The 13,986-nt window shown below is 40.6% G+C and overlaps 1 protein-coding gene across 1 annotated transcript in view; it reads left to right on the forward strand.

Moving 5' to 3' along the window:
- MARCHF3 (membrane associated ring-CH-type finger 3) overlaps positions 1 to 9,009 on the forward strand; it is an 80,581-nt gene extending 71,572 nt beyond the window's left edge. The window contains exons 4-5 of the mRNA XM_082074666.1: positions 3,439 to 3,648; positions 8,512 to 9,009. Of these exons, the coding sequence (XP_081930792.1) occupies positions 3,439 to 3,648; positions 8,512 to 8,670 (369 nt within the window). The 3' untranslated portion in view covers positions 8,671 to 9,009. The remainder of the gene's footprint in view (positions 1 to 3,438; positions 3,649 to 8,511) is intronic.
- Positions 9,010 to 13,986: the final 4,977 nt, after the last annotated feature.

The following is a 13,986-nucleotide window of genomic DNA, read 5'->3' on the forward strand; positions in this document are numbered from 1 at the left end:
TGGTATGGGCTTTTGTTTTCTTGATGCTCTGTTTTTCCTTTGAAGCGATCCTGTCTGAGCACAACAGCATGTGTCTGTGGAGCTTGTGCCACTGCCTGCAGGCTCAGGCTCATGTTTGCTGAGCGAAGCGACATGTGGCTGAAGACGGTACCCTGACCAGACCGATGGCTGCAGCTGCCCTTTGGGAAGTGCCTGTTCCCCAGCATGGATGGTCTGGGTCATGTCAGCAACACCTGCCCCGTTTAGCTGAGCGTGGCTCAGCAGAGGACCCCCATGCCGGAGCAGTGCCAAGGGGTGGCATGTGCAGCTGGGGGAGCAGGAGATCATGCAGCCATAGCCTTTAGCTCAGGGTTTGCGGGGTCTTTTGCTTCTGAGCAGACCCCTGTTTGGTATGTGTCACTGTGAGGGACAAGGTGGCACCCCACCTTTCTTCAAGGGTCTGGATTCTCATCAGGTGTGTATCAGTCTCCAAGAACAGGGTTTCTTTGCTTGTGTCTGTCATGAGCCAATATTGGGTTGTGCATCAGGTGTTGCACTTACCTGTTGTTGAATGCGTGCTTGCTACCATTGCTAAAGTCAATTCATGTCTTGTTACTCTGACTTTCCATCTGTGTATCAGGAACAAGAATCACTGTTCACTTTTAGATAGCACTTGATAAAATAGTTGCTTTACCAGGCAGGCCAACATTTTGCTTCAAATATGACCCTTTTTATGACTTTTTTTTTTCCCCCAAAAATGGAAATTATTACTGTGGGAGTCTCAATTTATTGCAGAAATAATTTAGCACATTGACACATTTTAATAGGACAGATTTCAGAGTACTGTAGTGCAGATCTGACAGTTGCATCTGGCCTTACATCTCATTCTTTGGCAGCAGGGTAGTCCTTACTGTATTGCCATGCTAATTAATCAGCTCAGCACTCTTTTTTGGGATCATTCTGTGGGTTTCACTTTCACAAAAGGATTTACTGACTTGGCTTTTTAGCTATAAAGTAGCTTGACAGTGCACATTGCCAAAACAAAAGACTGAAACCTAGAATCTAAACAGAAGCAGATTTAAAAACACGTGTACCACTTCAGGAGAAAAATAAGTGCTATGAGTGAAATCCATACAGCCATTGAAATTACTTATTCATTACTTTTAACTTCTGCTTCAGAACTAGCTAACAAAACTTCTCCAGCTTTACTAGACTGTAGAATGGTAAGGGGTTTATTTATTATTTAATACCACTCTTGTCTCTCTTAGCCTCATTTAATATCTGAATTGCTTGGGTTTGATGCTTTGTTCATATGAGTCAGACAGGATGTAAGGAGTGTGGGGAGCCATCAGCCTGCGAAGTGGTTTCACACCATTTTTGTCTGCTCAGACTTTCCATTGGGTTAGATGGCACACCATAAAATGTTGTCTTAATTCAAGTGCATTGTATTGTGCCTTCTGAAAGTCATAGGACAGAGATGACAACACATGCCTTAATGTCTGTGCCCACTCACAGGTATGTATTATTGCTGTTCTTCCTTCTCACTCAGATCAGTAAACAGTAATTCTTGCACTAGCTGAGCTGCACAGATGCCAAATAGATCACAACAGACTGGGATTTGAGATTGCAGCTTCTTCTAAATGGGTTCTGAAATGTTGTAGTGTGTTCTTCACTACCCAGTTACAGGGAGAACAGTCACCACAAGGCACTGAGATAAGGAGATATTGGCTTTTTAGGGTCTGCCCTGGGAAAGTGGTGAACATCTGCAATTCCCATTGAGATCAAAGAAGAAGTGCAGGCACTCAGCAGTTCTCTTGCAGGTCAGCTTTTAAACAAATACTTTTCACAAAACCTTTTCACAGACACCTTTAAAAGCAAATCTCCACTACCAGGTACTTTCAGTTCCTCTCATTTTCCCAGTGGTTTTGCATTACAAGGATTTGTGGAAATTGAACAAGGTGAAGGTTTCCATCAGTCCTACCTATAAGCAACCAAATATAACTTCAGCTGCTGTTTGAGGTGGACCCACGACACCCAGCATTCTGGTATATAAATAATTTTGAGGTTAAGACGCTGCTTGAAAAGGAAAAAGACAATACTGAGTAGTGTCTTCCCTTAAAATTTTCTGCTTATAGTAGTACACAGCAGTTACGAAACACTTCCCACTTCCTTGGAATTTTCAAAGTATTCAAGCAAATTAAAAGCATACATCCTGCAAAAAATGTTTATGACCATATTTTTGTGTTCTCCTGAATACCTGGTTCATCCATGAAAATTTATCTTAGGCTGCTGAACTAATGTGTTGAAGTTAAAGCTCACAGAAATTATGTGAAGTACGTAATTTATTATTTCCATCTGAGAGATGGTGAGGCTGAGGCAAACTTGTCTATTAATTTGTCTTTCTGCTAGTGTCAGATGAGTGACTATCTGTTGCACTCCATTTCTTGAGTGTTGTTTTACTCCATATGAAGGTGGAGAGATAATGCTGTATTTGTTTTCATGGTGTGAGCAAAGTGGGAAAAGGCAAGTGAGGTCTGCAAATAATACAGGGTAGGATACCTAGATGAGAAGTGTTCATTAGCTTGCACGGTGCTCTCAGCCTGCACGGTGTATGGTGTGTTTGCATGCTGGGGCAGTACTGCAGCTCCCAGGCTGGCTGGGGTTCCCTGCTGCCACAGTAGGAAACATTTACTGTCCTTGCTAGTACCGTGCATACAGTTACATGCTCAAAGACCAAAAATTGCATGGGTTGGTAGTATTCCTCTTTACATATTGACTTGACTGAGGAGGTTTTTTTATTAAAAGGTCTCAGTGTACTGTTGTGGGCTGACCTTCTTTCACCTCTGCCATCAAAATTTTGTTAATAGAAACATGGGTGTGTGGGCTTGATAGCTGTTCCATCAGCCTTCGCTGCAGCAGTTGGCTTCACTCTGTTCTGCAAGACTAATACGCTCTAAATAAAAGCACTTTGTGTGCATTCAACTTTGCTTGCATGTGGATATTGAAGGCAAGTTGAAAATGGCTTTGCCAATACTACAAGCAGAATGTAAATAAAAAAAATCTTAAAATAGCATATGAAATATTAACAAACGCTTTCTGCACTCTCGAGTTTTCAGGTGAGCCTATGATTCTTTCCACATTAAGAAGGGAGTTTCTCAAATAGTTCAGCAGCTGAATGCCAGGGGCTGCACTATGCAAAACACTTCTCCTTCTCAAGGCAGCTTTTACAGAATCTGAATAAATGATGTGGTAGGTACACATGGCTAGAGGTGCACATCGGAAGCAGTGAGGGGGAGAAGTTCAGAGGGGAGCTCTCTAGGGACAGCCAAAGCCACATCGTGCATGTGGTCCAGGTTTCCCCCTCAAAACAGCAGGTCTGTGTTTTACAAGCAAGCAGCTTGTCTCAGGTAGAACATCCTCCCTGTACTGACACTCGCTTTGTCTGCATTTTGCCTGCAGTGGCTGAGGAACCCAGGCCCCACGCATGAGAAACGGACTCTCTTTGGAGACATGGTGTGTTTCTTGTTTATCACTCCACTGGCCACCATCTCGGGCTGGTTGTGTCTACGGGGAGCAGTGGACCATCTGCACTTTAGTAGTAGGCTGGAAGCTGCTGGCCTCATTGCACTCACTGTCGCACTCTTCACTATTTACCTCTTTTGGACCATGGTAAGTATTGGTTTTCTATTCAACGCACAGGAATATGGGAAAGAACAAATCAGAAAATTAATTACAGAGAGTGCTGTAGAGTGGGTACAAAGCACTGCTTATTTGCCTTCTGTACTGATAAATTTAAGTTATATCTAAAAAAACCCTTTTTTGTCAAACACCATACAAATTCTCTGGAAAACCAGAAAGACAGATTGCCTTTGGGATCAGAAATTCCCAAATCCCAGACACCAGAGGTGACAAGGAAATAACACAGAAGAGTTCAAGACAGATGCTACAGGAGGGAATTTCATCAAAGATAATGTGCAAAAGGTGAAGGCACAGTGCACAGAAAAAGCTTCAGGGGAACAACCTGGCTGACACAGGGCATTCAGATTTAATTCTAATAAAACATCTGGCCCATTTCACAATTCAAAAGGCTTGGAAGTGGGTGTACTGCATGCTTTCCCCATTCCTCATGGCACAGTGGGAAGTCCACGGCAGAGCACACCTCACACCCAGGTCTGTAGAAATGTTACTGCCTTTGCAGTGCAGATTAAATTGCTGCCTTGCTCCCATCCTGCACCAAAGTGTGCTGTCACTTGCTTGCCAATCCACCCTGAAAGTCACTTGTTTTGTGCTAAAAGTTATTAATCTGAGAACAGTTCCTGGCCCCAGCACACCCAACAAACAGTTGGCCCAGCAGAAATAAAGGGAACCCAGAGATCAGTTGCCAAAATACATGTTTATCCAGCTGTGGTCTAGCAATTCACTGAAAACTTCATGTTACTGTTGAGTGTGACATTTCACACCTTTAGCTCTGGTGAGGGAAGAAGAACAGAACAGCAAATGCAGACAGAGAGCATCCACACAGACAGGGTGATTCTTGGGTGATGGTGCAAAGCTGTGCTGCTGTGAGAGGAAAAGCTCATCTGAGCTTGTGCTGCCCTGAGTGGGGGCAAGGCCACCCTGCCTGTGGTGCTGGCGTGGCCACTGGTGCCACAGGGCCAGCACCCAGCTCTCCCCTTGGTGGGTATGGCCACATACCCTTTGTCTGACACCTTCCAGCCCCTTTTGGTCTGTGTGAGCTGCTGAGGAGGTGGCACTTTAAGAAGTGCATTAGTAGAGATAGCCCACTGCATAAAACCCCAGTCCTGAGCCTAGAGTAACCACAGAAGAGGGGAGGTGGGGGGAAGCACAAAAGCCCCACACTACCAAAGGACTAGCCCCAAGAAAGCTATCGAAGTTAACATCTCATTTACCTCATTCGTAACAACGAAACTTTGTCTCATCCATAGAGGGCTGCAGGCTCATTTTAGCAGCACACAACAGTAAGGAAAACTCAGGAGTTTTACCTCAGCCTTCTGTAGTTTCTCTTTTTTTTTTGTTTCTGCTCCCATTTTCTGTGAAGCAGCCGCACTCCCCTTTGACAGGATGGCCATTTATTCCAGCAGTGAGGTGGCACTTGTCTTTACTGCAGTACTGTGTAGACACGTCTGTCAGGTGTTCAAGCAGAGTAATTTCATTCAAATTTCCTTAGAAACCCAAATGCTGTCCTATTTACCTGATTTACAAAATTCACGAGCACCAAAATGGCTGGAAGTTGGAAATGGTAGTCTGGCTAAGTAGTTGAATTTAATTACCTGTAACACATGGGCACATCTGACCTTACTCATTAAGTAAGGTCAGCGTCTCAACTGTAGTCCTAACACAGTCTATTTTGTTTGCATTTTAAGTGGCAAAAATCCCTTCTATTCCCTTTATAACTTATAGCCCTTCAAAAGCCTAGAGAGAAATGTGTTACCAGCACTCAGAGAATATGGCGATAGTGAGCCTGATGTAAATGCATACCTTGGTTGATTTAATTGAAATACAGCATGTTTAATGTCCACTAAGTTGTAGAAGATGTAACTCCACTCTAAACTCTTATTCAGACCAGTAGGAGATGGATGGGCTGATGAAACACTGTGGTTATCAGGAAAGGGGGTGCAGGAAGGTTTTCAGGGCAGAGTGACCCCTCATGTTCAGCATGGGGTTAATTCCGTGGGCAGAGCAGTGGGACATGGTGGGAAGGACTCTCAGGCTCTCGTCTCAGTACAGAAGGTGCAGTCATTGCTCTCACAGCATTAGTACTTGATGGAAGAGTTATGAGCAGGTTTAAGTATATCTGCAGATTAAGTCAACAGGCTTGAGTGACAGTGCTATTGTGCACTTTCTCAGACAGCAAATTTGCAAAGTCTAGGCAGAGATTTGAAGTAACTACTTTACAAATGGCACAGAGCACCCTACATGTGGAAGACGTGCCCACTCTCTGCTAAACGACCTGTGATCCATCACTCGTATGAAAGCCCCAGCCTGCATTTGCCTTGGGAGGCTCCACAATTCCCTTGCCATGCAGCAAGGAATGGACCCATACACACCATCAAGTGCTTCGGCAGCACCTGCCCTTTAATTTTCAGAAATGGGAGAGTCCTGTACTGCTTGCTTGCTTGGTTATGACTGCTTGGGGAATATATTGAGTGCTGTGGGGTAAATTACACACGTGATATAATGCTCCTTTAGGTCCTGTGAAAATTAAGAAGACTAAAACTTCATTTCCTTTCCGATAAATCAGCTTGTTTTCTCTGGAGGCAAAAGCTGGCTTATAGATTACTTACACACCACAGTTATCCCAGTGAGCAGGGAATATGAGATGCTATTTTTAGCATCCAAGATGTGTTTTATCCCATCCCCTAAAACACCCAAGTTCTCCCTGAAATGCTGTTGCTTTTCCTCTGTATTTAACGGTTATAACCGATGTACACACACACACACACACACACACACACACACACACACACACACACACAGAAAATGCTACTCCCAAGAAAGCTTCAGACACAAAATGGAGATTGCTATTTAATCTAAGAATTCAGGGCCACACTCTGCTTTCTCTTGCACGCAGGACATCTTCACTCCAGTAAGATCAAGTAGCAGGTTGGAGTACAACAGGATTTAGCCCTGCAGCTTCTAATATAACATAACTGCTGGTTTAAAGCAAAGGCTAGCCAATATTAGTTCAAAGTTAGAAAGGTAGACCCCCCTCTTGCTATCCTTTCGAAAAGGCTAACAAAGGAGTTTAGCGTGCCAAGGAAAAAACGTAAATCTGGCCTTTTTTCAGCATCTCAAGCGTTTTGCATCCAGTGTAACAGCTTAGAGTGACCAACTATAGCTCTGCTGAAATTCAGTAGCTGACATCACTTGGAAACTGCCTCCAGGCAAGAACCCATTGTGAACAAGCTGTCCAACTTAATTCACAGGATATCCTGTGAAAATGCCTTAAGCAAACAAGCAGTTAAACCCTGCCTTAACAGTGCAGCCATTCCTCAAAGATTCTTAGGCAATGCTGCTTGAAAACAACCTAAATTCTAGCTCACTCCCCTGAAGCATTTTGCATGGCATTCATCTTTGCAGGTGTTGGTTTGTGTTTGTTTGTTTTGTGGGTTTTTTTTTTCCCCTCCTCTTTCTAACACATGATTTCTGCTGATACTGCAGTGCCTTTTTAAAAGACGTTTCTCATGTTCTTTCATATACAATGTTCCAGAGAAAGGAAGATGCAGGCTGCTTTACCTTCACGGGGGGGCAGATGATATTGAGAGGTGGGGAATCAGTTCATCTGTTGGAAGAACTGTCTTTGGGCAACTGCTTAGTGAACAAAAGCTCTGTGGGTTTCCCTTGTTAACAGCAGACAGCTCTATAAAGATATAATTAGGAAAAAAAACCAAAAAACAAAACACACACAGCTGCAGTCAGCACAAACCAAGCATGTTACCTCCAGCCTCCATGGCACCCTCTGCCCTCTGAGTAGCATTAATTAGCAGAATTAGCACAGGTGCATAAAAATCAGTGACAAATGACCAGCTGCAAGTGAAGACAGAACAGCTGACAAGACAACGTTCCTCCTGTGCTCACTGTGTGGGTCCCTCCTGCCTATAGCTCAAGAATACAAAAATTGTCATATGGCACATTTCACCCCAAAGAGGTCCTAAGCCAGTTTACAGAGGCTTTGTGTGTGCATGGTTGTGGATTTTGTTGTTGTTTTGGTTGGTTGGTTGTTTTTTTTGTGTGTGTGGTGTTGGTTTGTTTTGTTTTGGTTGGTTGGTTTTTTTAAAACCTGCATATGTAGGTCATCTTACACAGACATAACTTTCACTACACTTGGCTGTCACTAAAATAAGCAATAAACTATTATATATATACATATATATAGTCAAGCTATCTTGTATATCCATAGCAAGCAGTCATTTCTCTTCCACTGTTAGCAGAACCATGCCAAGGTTGAAACTGGTTAGCTGGTAACAATAAAAAAGAAATTCAGAGACAATTAAATTGAGATACACACGTCAAGGGATGTCTTACGTTGTGGCCTCTGTGCATTCTTGATGTGTTGAGCAATAAAGCATTACAAGGTAGAACATATGACCCTGTGTTTGCACACAGTTTAGCTACCTGCAGGCCTTCACCATGGTGAGAATTGCATCATTTGTCAGTTTAAAACCAAGGTGATAGTACCCCAAAGTCACTCTAAGTGGCTGCCAACACTTCTAGTTCTTAGGAATGACAGAGGCAACATGTCTGATTTTTCACATTACAAAAAAGGGAATGAGAGGTCAGCAACAGCATGAAGTAGGGCACAGGCTTCTTTTATTCTCTCCTGTGGCAACCTGGGGAACAGGCCATCTGGGTCTCACCTTTGCCCACCACTTTTTGCCCATTTTTCTCCCACTCAATCAGGCTGCTTATCAGCTTTTTTTTCAAATCGAAGGCATTTCCCTCCAAACTGCAGCTGATTCCTTGGAGGACAGCCGTGACTCTAAACACAGTGCATATCTCATCTCTCCCCAGGTATCCTTTAGGTATCACTGCAGGTTATACAATGAATGGCGTCGGACCAATCAGCGGGTGATACTCCTGGCCCCAAAGTGTGCCAACATCCCCTCCAGCCACCAGTCCCTGCTGGGCCTGCAGTACCTCAAAAGGAACTCGAAAGAGACAATCGTTTGATGAGAGTAGTTCTGCACTGAAAGTATTATCCTCAGACCTCACTTGTGTCAGACTCCGTCCAGAACCAAGAGTGCGCTGTTCTGATTTACAGACTCTGTAGAGGAAGCGATCACTGGATGCTGCAATCATGATATTTGCTACTCTGCCACACTTGTTTATTTAGGAGATACTGTATGGAATTCTACAAACTGATGTTAATACTTGCATCATCAAGTGATGCAAACTTTTTTATTGTTCAAAATATTACACTATGATAACTAGCAATGGAAAACAGGTTTTAAAAGTGCTTTGTTTTTATAATTCCCTGTTCCTACAGTGTCAATTTTTAGGCAGCTAGACAGTAACCAGTGTTGTTTGTTTCCTGAAGCACAGCAATAGCATTCCCCCATTTGATTTTATTTGAAGGCTCCTTATGCCAATATTTTGGATTATTAAATTTGTGCGTAATGAGTTTTACAAGTTGCCATATTATTTAAACACTATGAAGTGATTAGAAGACAATCTTCTATGTTTCCTATTTGGCAGGCAAGTTCCAATTGGATCTTCAGTAATAAATTTAGCATGGGCAAAAGAAATTACACAAACTGCAGTAATCTTCCTGTTTGAAAGTATTCCAGTGCATAGCACTCAGGTAAGAAAAAGTACATTTTTCCACTCAGAAGCAACAAATTAGGCACCACATTCTGCTGGTGTGAATTCATACTTAGCCAATTTACTCTGCATTTACACTAAGCTGAATTTAACTGCACTTGTAGAACTGACTTTTATAAGGAAAATTCTGCATACATGAGATAATTAGACATATTTTAGGAACTTGTCTTGCATAAAAATTAGCATTTCAGCTTGACAGCCAGATTTAGCAGTGTATGTAAACCCTGACCTCTCATTGCAGCACTAAGGTGCTTTTTAAAAAATATAATACACAGCCTACTATGGTGACCAAAGTGAATTTGGAGTGTAATGACTAGACTTTATTCCTGGATGGTATTATCCATTTCCCCTTGGTTTTATGCCAAATTCATTCAGCATTTCTTCACTCTCAGAAGAGACACACACTTATGCAAAGAGATTTATTTTACAGAACTACACAGAATTTCATTGACAAATGCTGCTAGAAATTTATTCATAGCCCCTTTGCACAGATGGATTTTTTAGAAATATGCATAGATGGCAATGTCAACATGTGCTTTGTTTTCCACACTCCGCAGGAACTGATAAGAAAAAGTAACACATAACAAGGGGGCTAATAATTTATGATTTGGATAGTTCGAAGTATATTGGTGTTTACCATCAGACAATAACTTACTTGATGTGTGTACTCTATAGGATAAAAAAGCTTAGTACACAAACCCCAATCTGTTAGCTTCTTTATTCTGTCTTTGGACCAGTCTAGCTGTAGTCATGTAATAGTATTCTTTGTAATTGTCAAATTTAATGGGGATATGACTCAACTACCTGTATAAAGCAATACCATCCTTATTCAGACATAAAATTAGTCTCACAGTGAGCCAAGATGTTTAAGAAAATAATGATCTCTACTCATTATAAGGTCAGGGGTTGGTTGTATGTTTGGCAGTGAATACCTGCTTCTCTTCTAGAGAAAACTATACAAGATTCTTAAAATGTGGATGTCACTAAGTCTGTAGTGCCTTTTTTTTGTTGTTTGTTTTGTTTTGTTTTTTTTTAAACCTCTTCCCAAAGGCAACAAACTATCTGGATACAAGACTGAACATGCAGGTAAGTACAGAGGTCCAGGTTAAAAGAAAACCAGCCAGCGGTACAGACACAAAGCAAGTCTAGCGGGGTCAGAACCCTGTCAGACAGGGTTTTAATGCCTACACTTTTCCTTTAGGTAAACTTTCTTCAGAATTCTGTTACTAGTTTTGCTTCTTTGAGAGATAACCCAGAAAGCTGCCCCACAAAAGAACGATCATACTTAAGTACCATTCTTGGGTTTGTTTCATGAAACAAAAATTAGGATGATACAGAATTAGGTAGCAACTAGCAAAACAATTATTCAAATCAAGTTGCAATATTTATGCACACAGATGAGCAGTGACTTGGCCCAGCTCATCTGTGATATTTTAATTTTTTGTTTAAGACACCTTATTTATTCTGAAGAAGGCATATTTGAGCAGCCAGAAGGTATGGTCCAGTTTAGCAAATACATCACTACTCTAGTTTCTCTGCTTGATGCACAAGTACAGCAAAACTGACTGGTGAAGTCACTAGGAAGTCTCCCATGCATTTTCTCAAGAAAAAAAAAAAAAAGCCAGAAGTTATCTAGTCACACACTTAGTGTTTTCCATTAAACCCATGGGAAAAAACCCCACACTTCATAGTCTTCCTTGTTTTTGCTTAAAATGTAAGAACAGGAAGGTGGGCAATATCAGTTATTTCCACTTTTGTTCTGAACTACAGACTTGCAGACAGAAGGCTCTTCCTGATGAGTATTGTTGTTTCATTACTTGAGGCTGCTGTTGCCACATCAAGTCCAAATTTTGATTAACACTTTTAGAACTGGATCATTACAACAACTATTCTACAACAGCAACAATACTCAATTTCATCTGAATAGCTATGGAAGATGAGATTAGTTGCAGCAGTAGCTACAGCTAGCAAATCTCCTGCCAGTACAATAACATCTTTGTTATGCTATCCTTAAAGAGTTCCCAGTTAAGCAAAAAAAGAAAAGTAAAATAATCATAAATGTCTGGGGAGGTGTGGTCTTTTTTTTTAAATGAATGTTACTTTCCTTCTCAGCAACATTATGCTTTCCTCTCATGCAGTGGCCTTTCCATTTATATTCCTTTTCCATGTGAGAATTTACATAGAAGGAGCAGGATTCAAACCAGTATTTTGAGCTGCAAGTGATAAAAGCAACTTGAGCCACCCAAAAAAAAAACCCAACCTTCTAAAAAGATGGAGACATAATTGTTTTGTTCCTGCATTTCACGTCCTATTTTATGACAACAGAGATCACCATCCTCAGTGTACTGTGTACTACAGATCAGTGTACACAGTGTACTACAGATCAGTGTTAACAGTGAGTGCAAAGTGAAGTTTTACTACTTCTACATAGCCTCTATCAAATTATATAGAACAACACACAAGACAAAAATACAGTAACTTTAAGTAGTGGTATTTCAGAAGATGATGCTGAAAAGGTGTGAGATCTTAGAGCAGGAAGCTATGTGACTCCTCACTTCCTTTTGTGGTGAGGCGAATAAGAGGAAGCAGCACTACAAATTACTTGTGAAGAATCAGGGAAGCACATTCAATGCGTAGAAGAAACTGATAGAGAAGGATGTAACTGAAGATTTAGAGATACCGTAGACTGGAGGGAAGTCAGGGTACAAGTGGGATTAAGGAATACTTCCGTTTTTTGGGGTTTAGTTTGTTTTAGTTTTTCTCTTTACTCAATTGTATGTATAGTTCTGCCAGACTGAGACTTCAAAGTGTCATTTTACATTTCATTAATTAAAATCAGCTCTGCATCACTTTCACAGTAGGAAGTCACACAGGGCAGTGTGTCAACTCAATGCAGCTGGTCTTTGCTGTGATGGATACCATGAGAGAGATGAAGAGCCATTGGAAGAAACACTCATGCACTAAAAGCAAGCTAAAAGCAAGCTAAAAGCTCTCCCTTTCAAATGAAGGCAAGTTCAAAAAAACCCCCAAACACCCTGTTAATAATTAAACTCTTAATTTGTTATTGTTTATGAGACCAAGCTCTATGTGACACACAGCTGGTTAATTAAATGTTCAGTTCCTAAATTTTTACTAACAGCCTCTCAAACCTCATTGTGGCAATGCTACAAAACATTTTTTCCTTCCTTTGTTGAAAAGTTATAGAACTAATTGTGATTTTTCTGAACTATTGTGTACAAAACACTTTCCAAATAAAACTTGTTAAAAGACAGAATGAATGTTGACATTACCCCATTACAAACAACAAAACACGCTACCTTCAGTAACAAAATTCTACAGTGCCTGAGAAAACCAACATGACAGTTTCATTCTATGACTTAACATTATGGAAAAGGTCAGACTTGCTTGCCCATATTTCATGTTCTTGAAATGCAAGAGTCAAACCTGCTACGAAAATTCACATTTAAAAATTAATTCATATGTAGGAAAATCCTATCAAGCAATCAGCTTAGTCTGAAATGTACCTTTAATGATGCCACCAAATGTAGCTTTTCTTATTCAAGGTTAATCACACAAAGAACATCCTGTTTTTACACAACACATAAAAGGAAACCAGAGATCAGCAAAGGAGTCAGAGCAACAAATGCACACTAAGAAAAACCTGAGATAAAGTAGATAACTTCTACCATATTATTATAAATAATTAAGTGTCCTAGTGTTTCCTTGAGCTTAATCACCATATACCAGGAAAGGCTAAGCATTCACATCCATCATTCAGAGCCTCTATTCTCTTTATAAAAACCACCAGTAAGTAGTTGTCCTATCAGGGACAAGAGCTTTAAAAATTTTTATTCCCCATCAGCTACTTATTTTTTTTGCCTGAGAAAAATAGTCAATTGCCATGTAGCCATTTCTACGAAAACAGCTGTCATTTAAAAAAAAATTTCTCCTAGAAGTACCTATGCTACTTACAGTGCAGTATGAATATGAAAGGCACTTTTTCATAAATTTCTTGGAGTTTCCAGATAAAACACCCTTTTCACTCCAGCATCCTTCAAGTTAGTATCAAAATGATACATCAATACAAGTTAAATTTCTCTTTGAAAATTTCAGACTAGCATTTTAAATTGCTTCATTTGCAAAAGCAGATGAGAATAATTAACATCTCTTGAAAAGTTATTTACATTACTTACATATAAATTTCTCTTTATTTTGCTCTGTGCTTGGGCAAATATAATATAGGTTTGCACAGCAGGGATAAAGAAGTCAGAGGTATCAGTGTTTGCAGCATAGAGCTACAATTGACCACGCTGTGTAAAATAATTTGTACCACAGGACTACAGTCACTGGGGTTTATTAATGAACTTGTCCAATATAAATAAAAAATGCAGTTTACAAGTTTGCTGCTTTTGCTGTGGACAAAAAAACCAACCAAACAAACAACAAAAAAACCCCAAACTTCTACAGAAACAGGACCAGATGAGAGGAATACATATCATGCCTCAAGAGTGTTCATCCTACAATACTAGCGCTGTACAAGTCACAACACTTGTGCCCTGAACAGATTGTTATTCTGGTTTTCACAGGAATAAATGTATTTGAGCACATACATTTCTGGTATTTCTAATTGTAAGCAGTAAGTTACTGAACAGTTTTCACCTGCAA

The sequence above is a fragment of the Streptopelia decaocto genome (assembly GCF_964273445.1).
Source record: "Streptopelia decaocto genome assembly, chromosome: Z".
Classification (NCBI taxonomy): Eukaryota; Metazoa; Chordata; class Aves; order Columbiformes; family Columbidae; genus Streptopelia; species Streptopelia decaocto.